General features: G+C 42.2%; 1 protein-coding gene across 2 annotated transcripts in view; it reads left to right on the top strand.

Annotated features, from left to right (window-relative positions):
* mctp2a (multiple C2 domains, transmembrane 2a) overlaps positions 1-7766 on the top strand; it is a 34646-nt gene extending 26880 nt beyond the window's left edge. For both annotated transcript variants that reach the window (XM_020611193.1, XM_020611203.1), the window contains 4 exons: positions 2614-2723; positions 2831-2940; positions 4878-4975; positions 7109-7766. In XM_020611193.1, the coding sequence (XP_020466849.1) occupies positions 2614-2723; positions 2831-2940; positions 4878-4975; positions 7109-7168 (378 nt within the window). In that variant the 3' untranslated portion in view covers positions 7169-7766. The remainder of the gene's footprint in view (positions 1-2613; positions 2724-2830; positions 2941-4877; positions 4976-7108) is intronic.
* The last annotated feature ends 9276 nt before the right edge of the window (positions 7767-17042 follow it).

The following is a 17042-nucleotide window of genomic DNA, read 5'->3' as shown; positions in this document are numbered from 1 at the left end:
GCCACTTCCCTTTGGCCTTAGGTATCCATTGTGCAGATAGACAATATTTAATCATAACATACAGAAACAGAGAGGAAAAGCAAGTCCATAGATCTCCAATAGAAATGAATAGGGGAGATGAAGCAGTCCTTTCATTGCCCCCCTGGCTGGCAGCGCTGGCCTGGGGTTGACTTGCTCCCAAAATGCTGCCCAGGGGAGTTGGGGTGAAGGGGGGGAGGTGACTGTGAAGGGTTACTCTATCTCTCACCCAACAGTCCACACTCACCCCTGAGTCTCCTTGAGCAGACCAGTCAGACAGACTACCCTTGTCATGATCTGTGGTGTGCACCATGAGAACAAGCCGCCAATTAAGCAGAGAGCTTTTTGTGTGTTATCTAACAAATTGTGTTGTTTTTTTTTTTTTTAGCTTATTTTAGGACCATATTAGACAATTTGGCAGGAAGACAGGTGTTTTTTATTTAGAAGCACTTCTTATCTTTGTCAGAAAAGTCACTAGAATAATGTTCAGTTGAAGAATTCAAATTTGGCACCATTTATTCTAATTAAAATGATGCTAAATGAGCTTTTTCCAGCCTTTGATAACACCCCACATGTTTCTGAGAGTATGTTTACCTTTTTCCAGGAGATCAAATTGGTTCTCCATTACTGCACCTTAAAAGGAAGCTTTTACAATTTTATCTGAAATGAGAATATGCTTTTACACAGGTTTTCTAATCAGTAGACATTTAGGATTCATTTAGTCCATCCCCAGTTTGCCAGTCCTTTTCCATTTCAGAAGGAGATCTTTTATTTATTTTTGTTTTCTCTGTACTCATGTACACACTGAAAGGAGAAATGAACAAAGATAAAGAATATCATCTAATGATTAATGTAGGAAGGACTCCAGTTTTGGTCGCTAAGGAGATGGAGGATTTCAAGAACCTTAAAGCAGATGAATAATGATAATCACGAGAGCTCTGCCTCTTGATGCATCCTTCAGAGTGCATGTTTTCCTGTTAGAAATGAAAGGCAATATGATTTCTTTTTTCCTGCTGGAGCTGCATTCTGCCTAAATTTACCTTGTACATGTTTCGGCTGCACTTAAATAATGCTCCATATGTCTTGTTAGATTTAAATTCCAAATCATGTAATGGAAATGAAAATGTGTAAAGGAATGCGAGCCTGACTGAGGAGGATCCATATCATTTTTCTCAACGTGTGGCGCTCTAGGTCCACCAGGAGCTCACAGACACAGATTGTAATGGCTTCTAGCGGACTGTAACAGCGTTCCCTGCTTTTAGAATAAGCTAAGAATAAGGGGTTAAATTAACACTTGATGTGGAGTAAAGGACATACATGAAGGTTCACTCTGTACAGTGGAGTGGAATGGACTAAGATGATGCATAAACACAGTCCTCTTTCCCCATGATGAGACCATGAGATCTTAATCTCAAACAATGCATATTTGTGATGGTTTTCCCCTTTTTGGACAGTGCTGAGCCTCCAGTGTCCATCCAGAGTCGAGCCCAGTAGGGAAGGCTCTGCTAGTGTGGGAATTGCTCTGTTCCTGTGCCTTTCATGGAGGGGAGTGGGCCTGACACTGGGGAGTTTCTCTGTGCTAGCAGACAGTGCGTTCCCAGGGGCTGCCTCCTGAACCTCTGATAAAGGCATTCTGTCTGGACCCTGTCAGTGCACACGGGCTGCGGCTTCGGCTGACTTGTAACATAAACATATAGACATCCTCAAGCCTCCTGTTAGGGTCCATTAGAGTGCCCTCCCCCAGTACTTTCATTCCCCTTATCCCTCTCACTCTTCCTCTCCCACCCTCCTCTCTGTCATCATTCCTGTCATTATTTCCTCCTTTTGATGTGAGGCTCCTCAGCCCTCTTTAGCTTGTGTTACCCGTGTTATCTCTAGTCACTCCCCTGCCTCTGGAAGGCTTCACACTCATCCTTATTTCCAGCCTTGATGTGATCACATTTATTTCATTTTGAAACAAACTGTCCAACTCCCTCACATGCTGAATTACTTCTTTGCCAGACTCAGCCATTATTATCTTATTGCATTAAAAGTAAACAATACTTGTGCAGTGATTGTTGTGACAAGAAGAGCAAACTAGTATGCATCCAGCTGGTGTTCTGAGCAGTGTTTCTCATGCAGAGAGAGTGTGAGGATAGGTTAAAAAGCCTGGCCTGACAGATTTATAAAAACATGTTCAAACCTGTCCTGTGCAAGCTGCCGGAACAGAATCTCTCCTCAGCTGTGAGGCCCCTTTACTTTTTGTCTAGGTCGTCTAGTCTGCCTGATTGCGGATGGCCATTTTGTGTATTTTTCATCTACCAGAGAGTCTTGATTGTGCTGCACTTGTGCAACAGCTCTATTGTGTGTGGTGGACAAAGGCTGAAATCTCTCAGCCGTCCGCATAACAGCTTCTGAGCACTGAGTCTGTCTCATCTTCAAAAGCATAGTCTGAAGATGTACAGTGTTTTCTCATTATGGGCCATTCAATAGATAAATCACACATAATAGCACAGCAGAGATAAACTGGTCTTTGTCTATCCTGCCCAACAATTGACATACAGTGTATCTCATCAGTGTCTGTGCATTTTTCTCTCCTTCTTTTTTCTTTCTTAGGAAGCCGGAAAAAAAGGTTTGATGGATAAGATACATATGGTGCAAGAAATAGTCCTGGCTGTCCAGAACATTATGGAAGAAGTCGCAAACGTCGGAGAGCGAATCAAGAAGTAATTCCGCCATTTTATATTTGTCCTACAGCTTTGACTTCATTATCAATTTATTTGAATTCATATTGTAATAGAGCTTCACATTAATCTGACACATTTTTTAACAGCATATTCAACTGGTCTGTCCCATTTTTGTCGTGCCTGGTCTGCATAGTGCTGTTTGTGTCAACAGCACTGTTGTATTTCATCCCACTGCGATATATCGTGCTGATATGGGGTAAGTTCTAAATCCCAAAACACTCATTCATGAAATTGTGAATGAAAAAAAAGGTTATTTAGCACAGGTAAAAGCTCCCACTATTTGTTTCTTGCTAGATCTTTCATTGCTATGATCAGAACATCCTAACGAACAGTGTAAAAGTCTATGTCTGTACCACTGCTGCAAAACACAACTCTCGTTCTACCTTTCTAACTATGAAGCCAGGATTTAATGAAACACAGCAATTTAAGAACTCTTATGTCCCTACACATCTGCAGATGTACAGAGATCAGACAGCTGCAGAGGTTTGATTTGCGCAGTGTGGGCTGATGTAGAAGAACCCAGCAGAGACAAGGCCTAGGGTCTGTATAAAAACAAAGCAGAGGTAGAGTAGCAAGCTCTATATAATACATGATGTCCTTGGGCGGTCTGTAGGCTCCTGGTCTATTGCTATTATCTGCTGTAGTCATACAGAATAGACAGTCATCTCAGTGGTCAGGGAGATGTGCTGCCCTTAACAGACTCTCCTCCTCCAGCTGTAAGCCCACAACCACTGTACTTCCACACTACCTTCAACACAATCAATACCAAAAAACCATTATATCAAACAAAAAAACACACAGCCTGAGACACTCCTCTGCCTCCCCAGTTAACCCCTATCTTTGTGGTTGCAAGGCAAGCCTTTCAAGTTGCTTGCACATATTTAAGTCCTTAGGTTCTTTGTCTGCATGTTGAGGTACAGACAGTACCAAGCTGTGAATATAATGGTACCATTACAAGACCCCAGAGAGATTTTCTTTTCTCTTTGTGGTACACAGCCATGTCCAAAGTAAATATAGTTGGATGTGCTAGAAATGATCACATTGAAGCAAACAAATGTAAGGAACAGTTGTCATGAATGAGTGCCTGTTGTTCAAATTAAGGTAGCAAATTCAGAATCCGGAATCAGCTTTATTGGCCAGGTGTGTTGAGCACAGGAGGAATTTGGCCCCGGTGCAGTGGCTCTCAATGTGTATGTACAGTGTTCTTCTGTAAGGCAACAAGTAGACAAGTAGACAAGGTAAGACTGAGAGGACAAAAAAAGAATGTGCAAACAAGAAAAAGGAATGTGCATTAGGGAAATAAAAATAAAGTACTTTGTAAATATAGAAATATATGTCATCACAGTTTGGATGGTGTGTTTCAGATAGATATATACCACAGTATATTCACTGAGGGTTGTTGTTCTGTTATACAGTCATGGGTTAAGTATTCATCAGTGTGATGGCACAAGGGAAGAAACTGTCCTTGTGTCTGTTTGTTTTGGCGTACAGTGACCTGTAGCGCCGTCCAGAGGGGAGGAGTTCATACAGTTTGTGTCCAGGGTGTGAGGGGTCTGCAGAAATCTTCGCTGCTCTCCTTTTGACCCATGAGGTATACATGGAGGGCAGGCTGGCACAGATGATTCTTTCTACAGTCCTTACTATCTGCTGGAGTCTGATCCTGTCCTCTTTGGTTGCTGAACCAAACCAGACAGTGATGGATGAGCAGAGAACAGACGTGATGATTCCCCTATAGAACTGTAGCAGCAACTCCTGGGGCAGATTGAACTTCCTGAGCTGGTGCAGGCGATGATACTGATGTTGGACATTCACTTCAAATCCTGGGAGAAGGGTGGGGGGCTCTTCCTAAAGTCCACTATTATCTCCACTCCTGTCTGGATGAATTAATTGTTGCATTATCCATATTTGTCACCATTGTATTGGTCAGGCTTAAATTCAGTTTGGCTGAAAGGGATCAATTGAAACAGCATCATATAATACAGTTATTGATACACCCTTGGGAATGATATACTCTACATACTGTAGATATGCTTACATACCTCTTTGTATTATTATTTTTATACTGTAAAACTGCATAAAAATATGCTGGTTGGTATGACACATTTATTAATTAATGTGTTCTTGTTTTCACAGGCGTTAACAAATTTACCAAGAAGCTGCGCAACCCATATACTATTGACAATAATGAAATACTGGATTTCCTCAAGAGGGTGCCTTCTGATGTTCAAAAGGTAAGGGTCCAATTTTACATACAGATAGGGACTGAATTCCCCGAAGATGTCTGCATTATTTGTTGTGCCAGAATTCCCAAGTGTTGTGAAAATATATCCTCTGGCATTGTTTACTATTAATGGACTCTTGCCTTTAAAGCAGTCCTGGTCCAATTACTCCTCAGTGCAGCTTCGTGTAGTTACTGTAGTGCCTGAGTGAGAAGATGCTCAGATTTTTCCTTAACCATTTGGATGCAGCCTCATCTGTTATTAGCAGTTTTGTCTGTCTGATTGAAGCGCTGTGACTTTAAAGTGGGTGAATGGCCAATGGCCAGCAGACGGGTCCTGACGTCTCTGGCTATTGTGTCAGCACAGAAACTCTGAGGTGGCCTCGGTCGCTTCAGGTTGGTAGAGTCAGTTAATGTAGTCGTGAGCCCCAGTCACCTTTCTGGGTGCCATATGTGATTACATATTAGCTATGGCTGATATGCCATTTGCATTTACATCACAGAGCTGAGGAGAGCTGTCAGGGTGTTGTAAGTGGTGCTGGGTGTTCAGCATCTCTCTGACTGAGAATTTTGCTCAGCCAGGAAATGAAGTGCCACACGGTGCCTTCATCTAGCAGGTAACTCGCCAGACAGAATTCACAGAGAAATCCTGACAGTCTGGATCTGGAACGACACTCTCACCTCAGTCTGTTTCTCTGCTGCATCCTTGATGTCCTCCTGCAGCAAGCCATTGCTGACTTCTCTGTGATGTAGGAGGGAGCCTGTGTTGTTTGAGATTTGGCTGACTGAGTTGGCAAAACAAGGTGGTTGCAAACATTTTGATTCCGAATCCTTTGTATGTCTTTGTCCCCACTGGGATACAATGTTTGGGCTTTGAAAATGACTCACTTTCAAATCCCATGGAAACAATACTTTTTAGCCTGGTTTAAAAGAAAACTACATCTTGAAAATAGTTCCAATCATAAAAAAACAAAATACCCTTAAGATTCATCATAAGTAGGATTCATTATGTCTTATGAAAAATAACCTTAACATCGTATACACAGGAGACCCAAAACAATAGACCATGTTTTTGTTGACTTAGAACTTCAATCCTCAGATAGGTGTGGACACAAAAACACCACAAAGGCTGAAAATTGACTCCTGTCTTTCTTGCAAATGTGACTTGGCAATTAGTGCCTCTGCACATCTACAAAGTCTGCCTCAAACGAAGACTTCTGACAACACTGTCTGTCCTCGAATAAGAAGCATCTGTCAGTTCTGAGGACAGTTTCATGTTCTGATGCAGGAACCAGTCACTTTGTTCCCACATTCCATCTCCCATTCTAATAATGGAGACCAAGTAATTAGCATAGAGTTCTTACCTTTATTCAACAGATTCGCTGTATTGTTTGAGCTCATAAGCATGCTTCAAAAGCCAGTTTCTAAATTCCAGCTCTTCTCCTTTTCAGTTTGCCCTATGATCAGTGTTCTTTGGATTATTGTGGCAAAAAAAGTACAATCTAATGTAATTTTTTGAACGTCAAAGAAAACCTGACTGTATGACATGTGCATTTATTTTGTAATTTGCTGAACATCATAGAATGTCTGACAGACTAAACAAGAATCTATCTTGAGCTTAATTCTATGTATATCACAAGCAAAAAAAAACCCACAATGCTGTAAGTCCAGAAGTTACATTTGAGGTCTTGTTTTCGCCTGAAGAAATCAAAGTCACAGCGAGGGTCAGTGAAGAACGCTGCAGTACATGTCATCTGATGCTGGTAACTTTTCAACTCAAACACTCGCCTCACGCTATTCTCAGGATCCAACAAAGTTTTCTTTAGGGGACACAACTTACAGAGTGATTATGCAGTTTGCAGCTCCCTCACTGGCCTGGCAGGACATCTCAACGGTTGATGTCTGTTTCTAATATTGTGATTGTGGTGCAGAATGAGGGGGCCGTACACTGGTACAGAACCCTTGACTCTTCAAATCCTTCCTCTCTGTGATTAATCCCCTCTGCTCCTGTGTTTAAAAAATGATTCATTACAGGCAAGCCCGCCTCGCTTTTCCCTGCACCAGCTCTCCTCAGGGGAGCCATTAACGTGCGCTCCACTGAGCTCGGATTACCTGCCTCTGACCAAACTCCTGTTTGTTTTTGCAGGTGCTGTACAGTGCGCTGAGAGCGCCCACCAGCCAGAGCCAGCCACGGAAGAAAAGGTAGGCTCCACAGACACGCTGGCTGAAAGGCTGTTCTCCTTTTGAACAGTACGATGCAGTCCACCTGACAACAGTGTTCCAGTGCCAGCAGAGCCCATGACCCCGTGCACCACCCCATACCACCCTAACTCTGTCCCCTGCTGCTGAGGGGCAACCAGCCGCTCTCTGGCTTGTGTGTTTGCCACCCCCCTGACAGGGGCTATGAACTGCAGCAGCCATGAGGGCAGCACATGGTGCTGTCAATCACAAGTCTGGAGGTAAAGGAAAGAGATTGCTGCAAGGCTCAGCCTTCATCTTGCAATGTGATTTATAAAAGAAATGAAAAGCTTTGGGTTTGGCTTAGACTGTCACAGTTTTTTTTTTTTTTTACTTTAGTGAACCTGAAAAATTTGCCTTAATGCAAAAGCAGGACAGTTTATGGAAAACAAACCAAAGCAATATTTATCGCTATGAGTAATGTAATCAAATGTGAAAAGGCCATACAGATGTTTAAATAATCATGGAGAATTAATATATGTTGCCACACATTTAACATAATATATAAGGGCAGATTACTGAATTCTACAATTTCTGTCATAAGGATTTTTTTTATATAATATATTGCTGCCACCATTATTCATTTCATTTCATGAACAAATGTATGTCATGCACTGTATGTGCATTGTCTCTGATTGACTTTATTTTGTAAAGTGTCTGTATTTTTATGACATATTAGACTGATTCATCTGAGAGATTATTTTTATTCAGTATCATGTCTGCATCATCAAATGGAGACTTTTCAAGAATCCTGAATAAAGAGTCTTGATCATTTTGAGCTCTTGTTTTTGCCTGTGTTTTTGAAATAACTGCACTCTAGTGAGGATGGATTAGAGCCCTTCTTTACTTGAATACACAGTAAACACATCTGATTACACAACACAGCCATTGGAACAGGGCTCACACACCGGCCACTGCTGCGCCTTGGTTACCGAGCTCACATCAAAGCTGTGTGGCTCCACTGTGCTTCCTAATGCATTGCTTTGTTGCCTTCTCACAATAACAGGGTCCAGATGAGAGAGAAAGAGCTCACATCACATAGAGTACTTTCTCCATCCTCAGCACTTAGTGCTTTACATTTCCACTAAAATCACCTGGCCTATCTAGTGGTTACACCCACATTTTTTCCATCTGTCTCCCCACAGTGCTTTTTACAAGTAGAGGGAAATAGTAGTATTTCCTCTATCCACTTTCTCATTCATATTTAGTTAACATATATATTTTTATTAAATCAATAGACACCCTTTGCCATTTTGATTTTTGCAAAACTTTTAAATTTTTTCATAAATGTACTACTGCTCACACTGCACTGATCCAATATATGTAAGAGGAAGTTTCACCATGCTAATACACATTTGCATGAAGAAATTAGTCATCCTTTACCTGCTTCTTCTGTTTCTGAGAGTTGACAGATGGCAAGTACTCCCTTTTTAAATATACATAGTTGGAAGTGAAGTTGGGCTGCACTGAGGCTTGGACCCCGGCAACGGGAGTTTGTTCTAACCGATTGAGAGACTGAGCATCACGACCAGGTGCCCCCCTCCTCAGCAGTAGCACACTGGTGAAAGAGCATCCATCTGTGCTTTGTGGAGAGTTTGATTGGCTCAGGGGGACCTGGTAGAGCCCCGGGCTATCTCTTTTGACAGGCTGATAGAGACATCACTGGGCTTTCCCAGGAGCTGCCACCAGGGGTCCATTTCAAAGTGAGAGGGTGTGGAGGTGACCCTGAACTTCTGACGAGCTAAATCCCACACACTGGCTGAAACCCTCCTACATTCTTGGCTCCTTTGGGGCTGAAGGGGGCAGTTTTGGCTATGCTGGGAGGAGGGCAGAGCTAGGGAGGGAGACGGGTGGAGGGTACAAGCAGATCACTGGCAAGACCCAATGAAGTGTCCCCAAGAGCGAAAACCAATTAAGAAATACTCCCAGGGTACTTTTAATTGACATTTCAGCAAACAACCAAATTGCTGCATGCGAAAATCTAAATCTTTGAAGCCTAATGTAACTAAGAAAAACCCTCACTTTGGTCAATGCCACTTTTTAATTTGTAAAAATAATATTGTGTCATGGGAGAGATATATTACTGAGGCAAGTGACATGACATATGAGACCACAGCTGACTGCCTTCAAGCTGTCAAATCTTTGAATCTGTAGCACAGAGGTTGTGGACATGGATGTTCCTTGTATCATTCATAGTGAATGGATCATACAGAAGAGTCTGACAGGGTTATAACAATTGTTTGTTTGGCTCTGCATGCACCAGTGCACACTTATGTTACTTGCTCATGTAGACACACACATTAAGCCCCCCTCCAAAAAGGTGTAATCATATTTAAGGCATTGTTTATCAGCGTATTTCCTCCTGGGAAGGCTATGAATCTCTGCAGAGGAAGCTAGTATGCAATATGGTCCCAAATGCAGTGGGGAAAATCCCTGAATGTTTTACAAGCTTGCTAATGAACATTTGAGCTGCACAGCAGTTAACATTGTTTGATCACATTTTTTTTTTCTCCCGTAGATGTTGTTGTTGTGCATGGTGTGGCAGTGATGTCTTCATCAGGCTGTCAAAAAGGAAGTGCCTGCAGCTGTGGCGGATCCCCCTAGAGTCTGTCACACTTCTTGTTTCCATGGCAGTCCTTCAGGCAGCACCACAGGCAGGCTGTGTGCAAGGACCCATACAACCTGATTTTTCAACAGCCGGTCCTCTGATGTTCAGCCCCAGAGCGAGCGTCAAACTACCGAGTGCAGAGAGAGAGAGAGAACATTGCACCCTTTCTCTGTCACAGTTCTGTGCTGTTTTACAAGGAGAAAGAGCCTCCTCATTTGAATAAGCCACTATTCTCAGCACCTCTTTAGTAATTGTTACATGTGCAATGCCGTTAAGGTTCTCTGACCTCCTCTCTGAGAGATATAATACGCACAGTAGGACAGAGTAACAAAAGCATGACTCATAGTTGACTTACACGTGTTAAAGCTCTTATGCATGTGTTATATGGTCTTCTTGTACCACCTGAGAAGCAGGTCATGAAGATCAGTGGCTGCGCTCCAAGTTGCAGCTGGCTGAAATTAAAAGTGCAGAGGTTATGGTCTGCCTCCAGACAGAATCCTGACACAGCTCGAAAGTACGATTTGCTCATCTGCTCAGTGGAAACACAATCTAAATGACAGACCAGTTTGCTACAGTTACTAACTGTTTTACCTACTGCATATGAGCACATACTCCTGAAGATGCTGCATGATGCTTTTAATTTGATGATGTAGCGTGCTTTTGCTGTTTGTTCCAGATTATGCCTTACCAGTGGGCACATTGCTTTAGTCTCTCCTAGTGATAGAGGATATAAATCATGGTAATCAGGATTGATGTTATCTGTGGGAATAGGGGTGGGAATATGACGGAGATAACAACAGAGAGAAAAATGGTCGCTAATAGCCGCTGTTTTCAGTAGCTCCAGTTTACTAATAATTCATTTTGTGGCCCACAGTACACACTGGTGTTAAGACATGGCAAAAGCTATAATTCTTTATAGCATCAAGAGTAGACGATGGCCTTTAAGAGCTGAAATTAAATCACTGGCCTTTAAAAGCATCTCTCAAAGGGGCAAGCTCCACTAATAAATTCAACTGATTCTGCTTTAATATTATTCAGAGTGCATTAAAATGAAGACAACAGCTGGGATCATGCCCAGTCTCTGGAGTATTGCTTGGGCCAATAGAGAGCCAGCTAGATGCAGAGCATGTCTGAGCGCAACCCTGTGTCGTGGACGGGGGTTGTGCGGGGTGCACAAGGTCTTAGTGTTACAGGTGCAGGGCTGACAGTTGCTGTTCCCAGATCAGAGGTTGCTGGGTACTGACACTGGCCACAGGACAGCTACTGGCTGCCTCAAAGACAATGTCACATGGGAACAGACACCCAGCCCTCAGCCAATCAGACCATCGACTTGCCAGAATCATGACGGTACTGCTTATGAGAACTACAACAACCTTCAAATTGGTAAATGCCTTCTTTGTGTGGAGTAGTTATGGGCTAACGTTGTTATGTTAGGAAATGGATTAACAGTATGAGTTAAAACTGTGGCTTTGAAAAAAAAAGAAATAAGTGTTAAGCTTTCTAACATTTGGTGTTATAGTTAGCACGAGCACGTGTTAGGAAACAATAAAAAGAATAACTGAACTGCATATTTCATTCTAATTAACAGTGATATAACACAATGCGACTCTCAGCCTCTTGAGGACAGAGCACCATATTTCGTTTGATGAATCTGCTAAAGCCACAGCTAGTCTCGCCGCTAACCCCTGGGGAATCAGGTATCATTAGAGATATGAACAGATCTGCCTTTTGTCTCGATGAAAAAAAAGGGAAAACACATTTCCTCTGCACCGGCACACGAGCGAATCTGAAAGTGTTCAATATTAATGGTCTTTCATCAAGGACGCAATTAGGACACCTCTATTTGACACATTCTATAGGTTCTGAAGGAATATGGATATACGGTCCCAAGGAAGGAGCCACTGGCTGAATAACAAAGTGAAATCTCCAGCAAACCCAGCAGAATGAAAAATGCACAACATGGCAATCAGGGAGCTGATGTATTTGATCCGGTGTGAATATAAAAAGCAAGAGACTCTAAATGTATTATCATTATTAGCCCAATTTATAATTCACAGCCCAGGGCAAATTGTAGATATTTCCAAATTAGCATACATGCTGCTATACAAACACAAAAATGCAGCACACATACAGTATTAAAAAGACCACATTGCTTTCATCTGATACACTTAAGGTATTGTTCTCCATACTTTGAAAACACATAAACAGTACTTGTGGGTTTCGGTGTTTCTGTTCCTGTCAAGATAATTAAAAAATGATTAAATACTGGTCATAGATCAGTCAGCGGTTCACACAGAGCAGATTTGATTAGTCAGTGCAGTTTATAGGATATGTAATTTTCTACACCAAAGGTTTGCAGTGCTGACTGCAAAGCTAAGGTGTGAAGAGGGCTGGGGTGAAGTGAGGAGACTAATCACATGTGTATCACCCCTAAGCACTGTTTCCTCCAAGCTCTGCCACATTGTGACACCAGAGAGTCATGTAGCACACAAGCACAGTTAGGCCCATTAACCAGAGCAGCTAATTATCGGCTCCTACAAGGTCTTCAAGCTTTCAGGCAATACATGCTCTCATTTCTGATTAAAAACATAAATGCATGCAGGAAAAAGAGGATCAATTACAGTGAGGCAGAAAAGATAACAGCCCCGTACCAGAGTAATTAGGCTGGGTGTTTCACTGGAACCGCTTGCTCTGTGATGAAGGTTTAAAGAGTCCAGTGGCAGAAACACCGCAACTGTGTTTGTTTTATTTATGATGCTGCGGTGTCACCCACCAGGGCCCAATTAGCCTGCGACTGATGCCTTGGAAAGCATCTCGCTGCTCCTCTTTGACAGGAAATGAAAGCTCCACTTGCTTATGTCCTTCTAGTGACCTGTGAGCTTCAACCTGTTCAGGGCAGACTGGCCAACAGCAATGATTTGAACATGCCTTCCACAGCAACCTCCTTTCCCAAGTTCTTTTATGCCACTTGCCAGCATCTTTCATATAATTTAACTGCATCAAGAGAGGATGCTGTAGGGATAATGTGCCAGTTTTGGAAAAATTTCGAGTACTCGCTTCCACGCCACTTTCTCCTTGTTGATTTGATTGTGATGCTCGGTAATGTATGAAACAGCCTTCTCAGCGTTCCGTACCCACATGAGGGAGCACGACCATAAGGAATGAGCCTGATTGCAATGTTGGCTTGAGCGCTTACACTGGCTTCAAACCGTTTGTCAAAGTAATTTTCTTAATTAACTGCGATGTGCTCTGATTAAGATAGCATTTACCAATTTACATCATATCAGGCAGCACTGGGTTTAAATTGACTTTCATGGACATAATGCATATATTTTAAGAGAAGAGAGAAAAATAAAGCAGTAAATGATCTCATCAAGCTTTGACACTGAATTATAAACACTCAGATTTTTTTAAAGGACCTGCTCATTGAGTGAGCGGCTTCTCCTTTCAGTATTAACAACTGTTCTTAAAACTACTGTAATAGCAGTCCTTCACACCTTCCTCTTTTCTCCATTAGAACTAGATAGTGCTTCGTGTAATCCTTGAATTACTGCACACACACACACACTCACACACAGACATAGTTTATTAGTTTCAATAGGCAAATGAAAAAGAATGTCTGTGGTCCTTTAAGCAAGCAGCAAGAGACCAATTAGCAAGTATCTCTATTCAATTTCTCTGTATCTCTACTTAGCGAGTGTGAGGGAAGGAGAGAGAGAGGTCTGGGGTGGGGGGAGGAGTTTGAGCAGCACAGACAGGAAGAGAGGAAACAAAGCCATCATCTCCCAGTGCTTGCCCTCCTCTCCCCTCTTCTCTGCAGCTCCAATTACTGGCTTCTCTCCCTGCCATCAGTATGCAGCAGGGCCGCTCCTCTCCTCCACTCGCCCCAGGCCATTGAATACGTTACCTCCGCTATGGGGCTCAGGGCTCAGGGGCACTGTGCCCCCTAACCCCCTGGATAATTTGGGATTCCTGCTCCTGCCTTGGAGAGCTGAAAACAAATAAAACACCCAGATAAATAAAGAAATAAAGTTGCCTCGCAAATATCCAGAGATCTACTGATTTATTGATTTCTTCATTCTTCTTCTTATTATTTGTAAATCATTACTGATCTTCAGCCACCCACACCTCCATCCAAAACCTACACAAGAGGATGAGAACGCAGGCAAAAGTTTTGAACAGCTGAACCAAAGCAAAATAGTTTTTAAAGTTAGATTTATTTCTTCTTCTAATAAAAACAACCATTACAAATACTGTTTTTGGTAACAGTTTTATAATAAGAGTAATACATTTTTTTTTATTTATCTATATACATACTTAGGTTTTCATGTTACCTTTATTCTTCTTTATAATAATGCTAACAATTTTTCTAATGTTAAAATTAAATGTTCATTAGCTGTTTCTTCAAACATCACTTCACATGTTACAGAAATAAAACAATCAAATGTCTTATTTTCAAACTACTCTGTAAGAATAGAACCTTTTAAAGACAAAACCCACTGCCACGGAAGAATAATCATTGTTATGCTTTTACACCCCAAAATCTGCACAATGCACGTGAGGCAGGTCCATAAAGCTGCTCAATCTGCACTGCCTTTGGCTTCGATTTCTTCTGTCTTCCCTCTGTCTTTGTCCAAGGTTTAAGGTTTAAGACGGCTCACAGCTACAGACCATACAATTCTGATCAAAGTAGTTCAGGCTACATGCACAATACAGAGACATGTGTTTTAAAATACTTTTTGACAAGCTAACCAAAATATTTTACAGGGAACTTGTCAAACTACAAAAGCTCCATAATCTTGCCCCCTATATCACTTCTTGTATCAGTATCAAGTGAAGCTGAATGTACTGAAAATGCATACAATCACATGGTGGAATGAATACCAGAGCAGTGCTCCACTGTGGATCTAAAATTGTGAAAGAGTATCTCTGTCTGTCTGTAGCCTTTGATGTCGACAAAACACCTACACTGTAGTTCTCATGCAGTGGTCTGTGTCCACAGCTGCTCGTCCCACTCACCTTTGAGCTAATGCATACTTTACTCTTCTGGTTAGAGCCACATGACTGACTGAACTGTTTCGTAGATAGGCATAACAGTGAAATGCAAAGAAATGGGGTGGAAATGGTGGCGTGGAAAAGGAGCTCTTCCACTTCACTGTACAGCTCAAGGAGGTAACTGAGGGCAAAGCCCCAACATGGGCCGTCCAATTCAGATAGCACCCAAACTAGTCCATTCTCCTCATAGTGACACTAATGCCTGTTTAATATGCTTCTGTTTCTCCAAAAACAGTTGGTGTAAATGATCACTAGATTACTTAATGTGGCGCTGAATCAATTCTCAAATGTGTCTGTCCCTGCTATACAGAGCAGGAGGCTGGGCGAGCCGAGTGAGACAGTGAGCCTGATACAGCCACAGGGGAAATTATGAGACTATCAAGGAGAAGCTGTTGTTTCTTTTGGCTTCTTACAGGGGTTTGTCAGAGGATGTGTCTTTATTTTAATAGTTGGCAGCAACTGGTCAGGCAATGTTATATCTGCTAGCCACATGATTTTTATTTTGTTATATTCTTGAACACTGTGTTCACAGATTCAACCATGATGTAATGTAAGGTCAGGTAATCCCCTTACAATGACTAAAAGTTCCTGTTTTTCCTCTCTCTTCCATCACAGTCCACCAGCAGATTCCTCAGCTTCAAGGCTGTAATGAACCACTTCTGCAAAATGGTTCATATGCAGAACCTTCTGCATGTGGACCATTTCTACCACATACAAGGTGGAGGTAGAAGAGGCACCTGCTCCTCAAAGGCCAGCTCTAATCATTCTCATCTGGACTCCCTGCTGACATTCTGTTCCCAAGGAAAGGAGATCTGACTCCCAGCTCCTCAAACAATTCTCTGGCCAGGTCATATTACTTTCCTAATTCAGTTCGCATGTTACGTCCCCACCCCACTGCCCTTTATTAAGAAAAATAGTTGTATTTTATTTATTTTTAATTTATTTCTTTAGCTCCTCCTGCTTCATGTCATTCCTTACCTGCTACCTAACCCAGACTCTCATTTGGTTTCTGAAAGTCCTCTTCTTTGAATTGCAGCAGTTTTTCACCTCTGCCTGAAGGGTCTGTTGTGAAGCCCATGTACTCTGGGCACACAGGATCCTTGCATATGTTGTCTTAATGTGAACCCCCTTGGTAAGCCTTCAGTGTAGTTGCCTAACGACTGGTGATATCGGCGTTTACAGACTAACTGCACCGTAACCCTCCTTGCATACTGTAACAAACATCACTTCTTCTGCACTATTTGATCATGGTATTAAGCAAGTATAACACATGCTATGGTCAGTTTTACTCTTCTTCAATTCTTCATACAAGCAGTTAATCATTTAGCATATTTTGCACCTCTTACATGCGTTTTGCCCTTAAATTAAAGATTATTAAAGCAGTGTCGCTGTTGGATAATGAACACCACTGTTTAGCACTGACCGCCTGAAAGATCTCTATTAATTGGATTGCTTGGCTTCCCCAAGCTGATGGACATGCCTTGTCTCCCAGGACCACTGAGTGTATGTCTCCACTGTATGGGCCTCAGTAAATAATCTCTCTACACTAAACACTTACCGTTAATTGTGTTTTCTTCTTCTTCTTCTTCTTGAGATGTGGAGGTGGTGGTGGTGGTGGTGGGGGTTGGGTGGGGAGATAATTAAGACAATGCCTTTGTGCTTCACTTTAGAGCGAGGATCCCACTAGGGCTGAGGCAGGTGCTTCTTACTGGAAGAGACGTACTGACAAGGCCTGTCAGTCGTGCCAGTAGCGCTCTCCATTGCTCGAACCCCTAGGTGCTCTATTCCCTTTAGTCCATTTATTCCAAACAGTTTTAAAATGTTGGGGATTAAGCAGATAGCAAACAGGCCCAGCCTGTTGGAGGGAATCAGTGTTCCCCAGACTATGTGTACATCATCTGTCTCGGCCCATCCACAGCTGCACTTGTAGTGGAACAACTGATTAGAGAGCTCATACTTTAGAAGTGGAATTGTTACAGTACAACAAAGTATAAACAATGCAGCAATGTATTTGCATCCATCAAAGCTACTGGGAATTCCAGTGGCATAAAGAAGTACAATGTCTGTGTATATTTTCAGTGCCTTTGCCTTTGTTGAGGTGGAAGTGCCAAATAAATGTCTTGGTCGTACTTATAGTACAGTATCTAATGGCAAACAGCTATATTTTCTTTACTTCCTG

Source organism: Monopterus albus, unplaced genomic scaffold (assembly GCF_001952655.1).
Source record: "Monopterus albus unplaced genomic scaffold, M_albus_1.0 scaffold5.1, whole genome shotgun sequence".
Classification (NCBI taxonomy): Eukaryota; Metazoa; Chordata; class Actinopteri; order Synbranchiformes; family Synbranchidae; genus Monopterus; species Monopterus albus.
The sequence above is the reverse complement of the archived record's forward strand: the minus strand, read 5'-3'. Positions and strand labels throughout refer to the sequence as shown.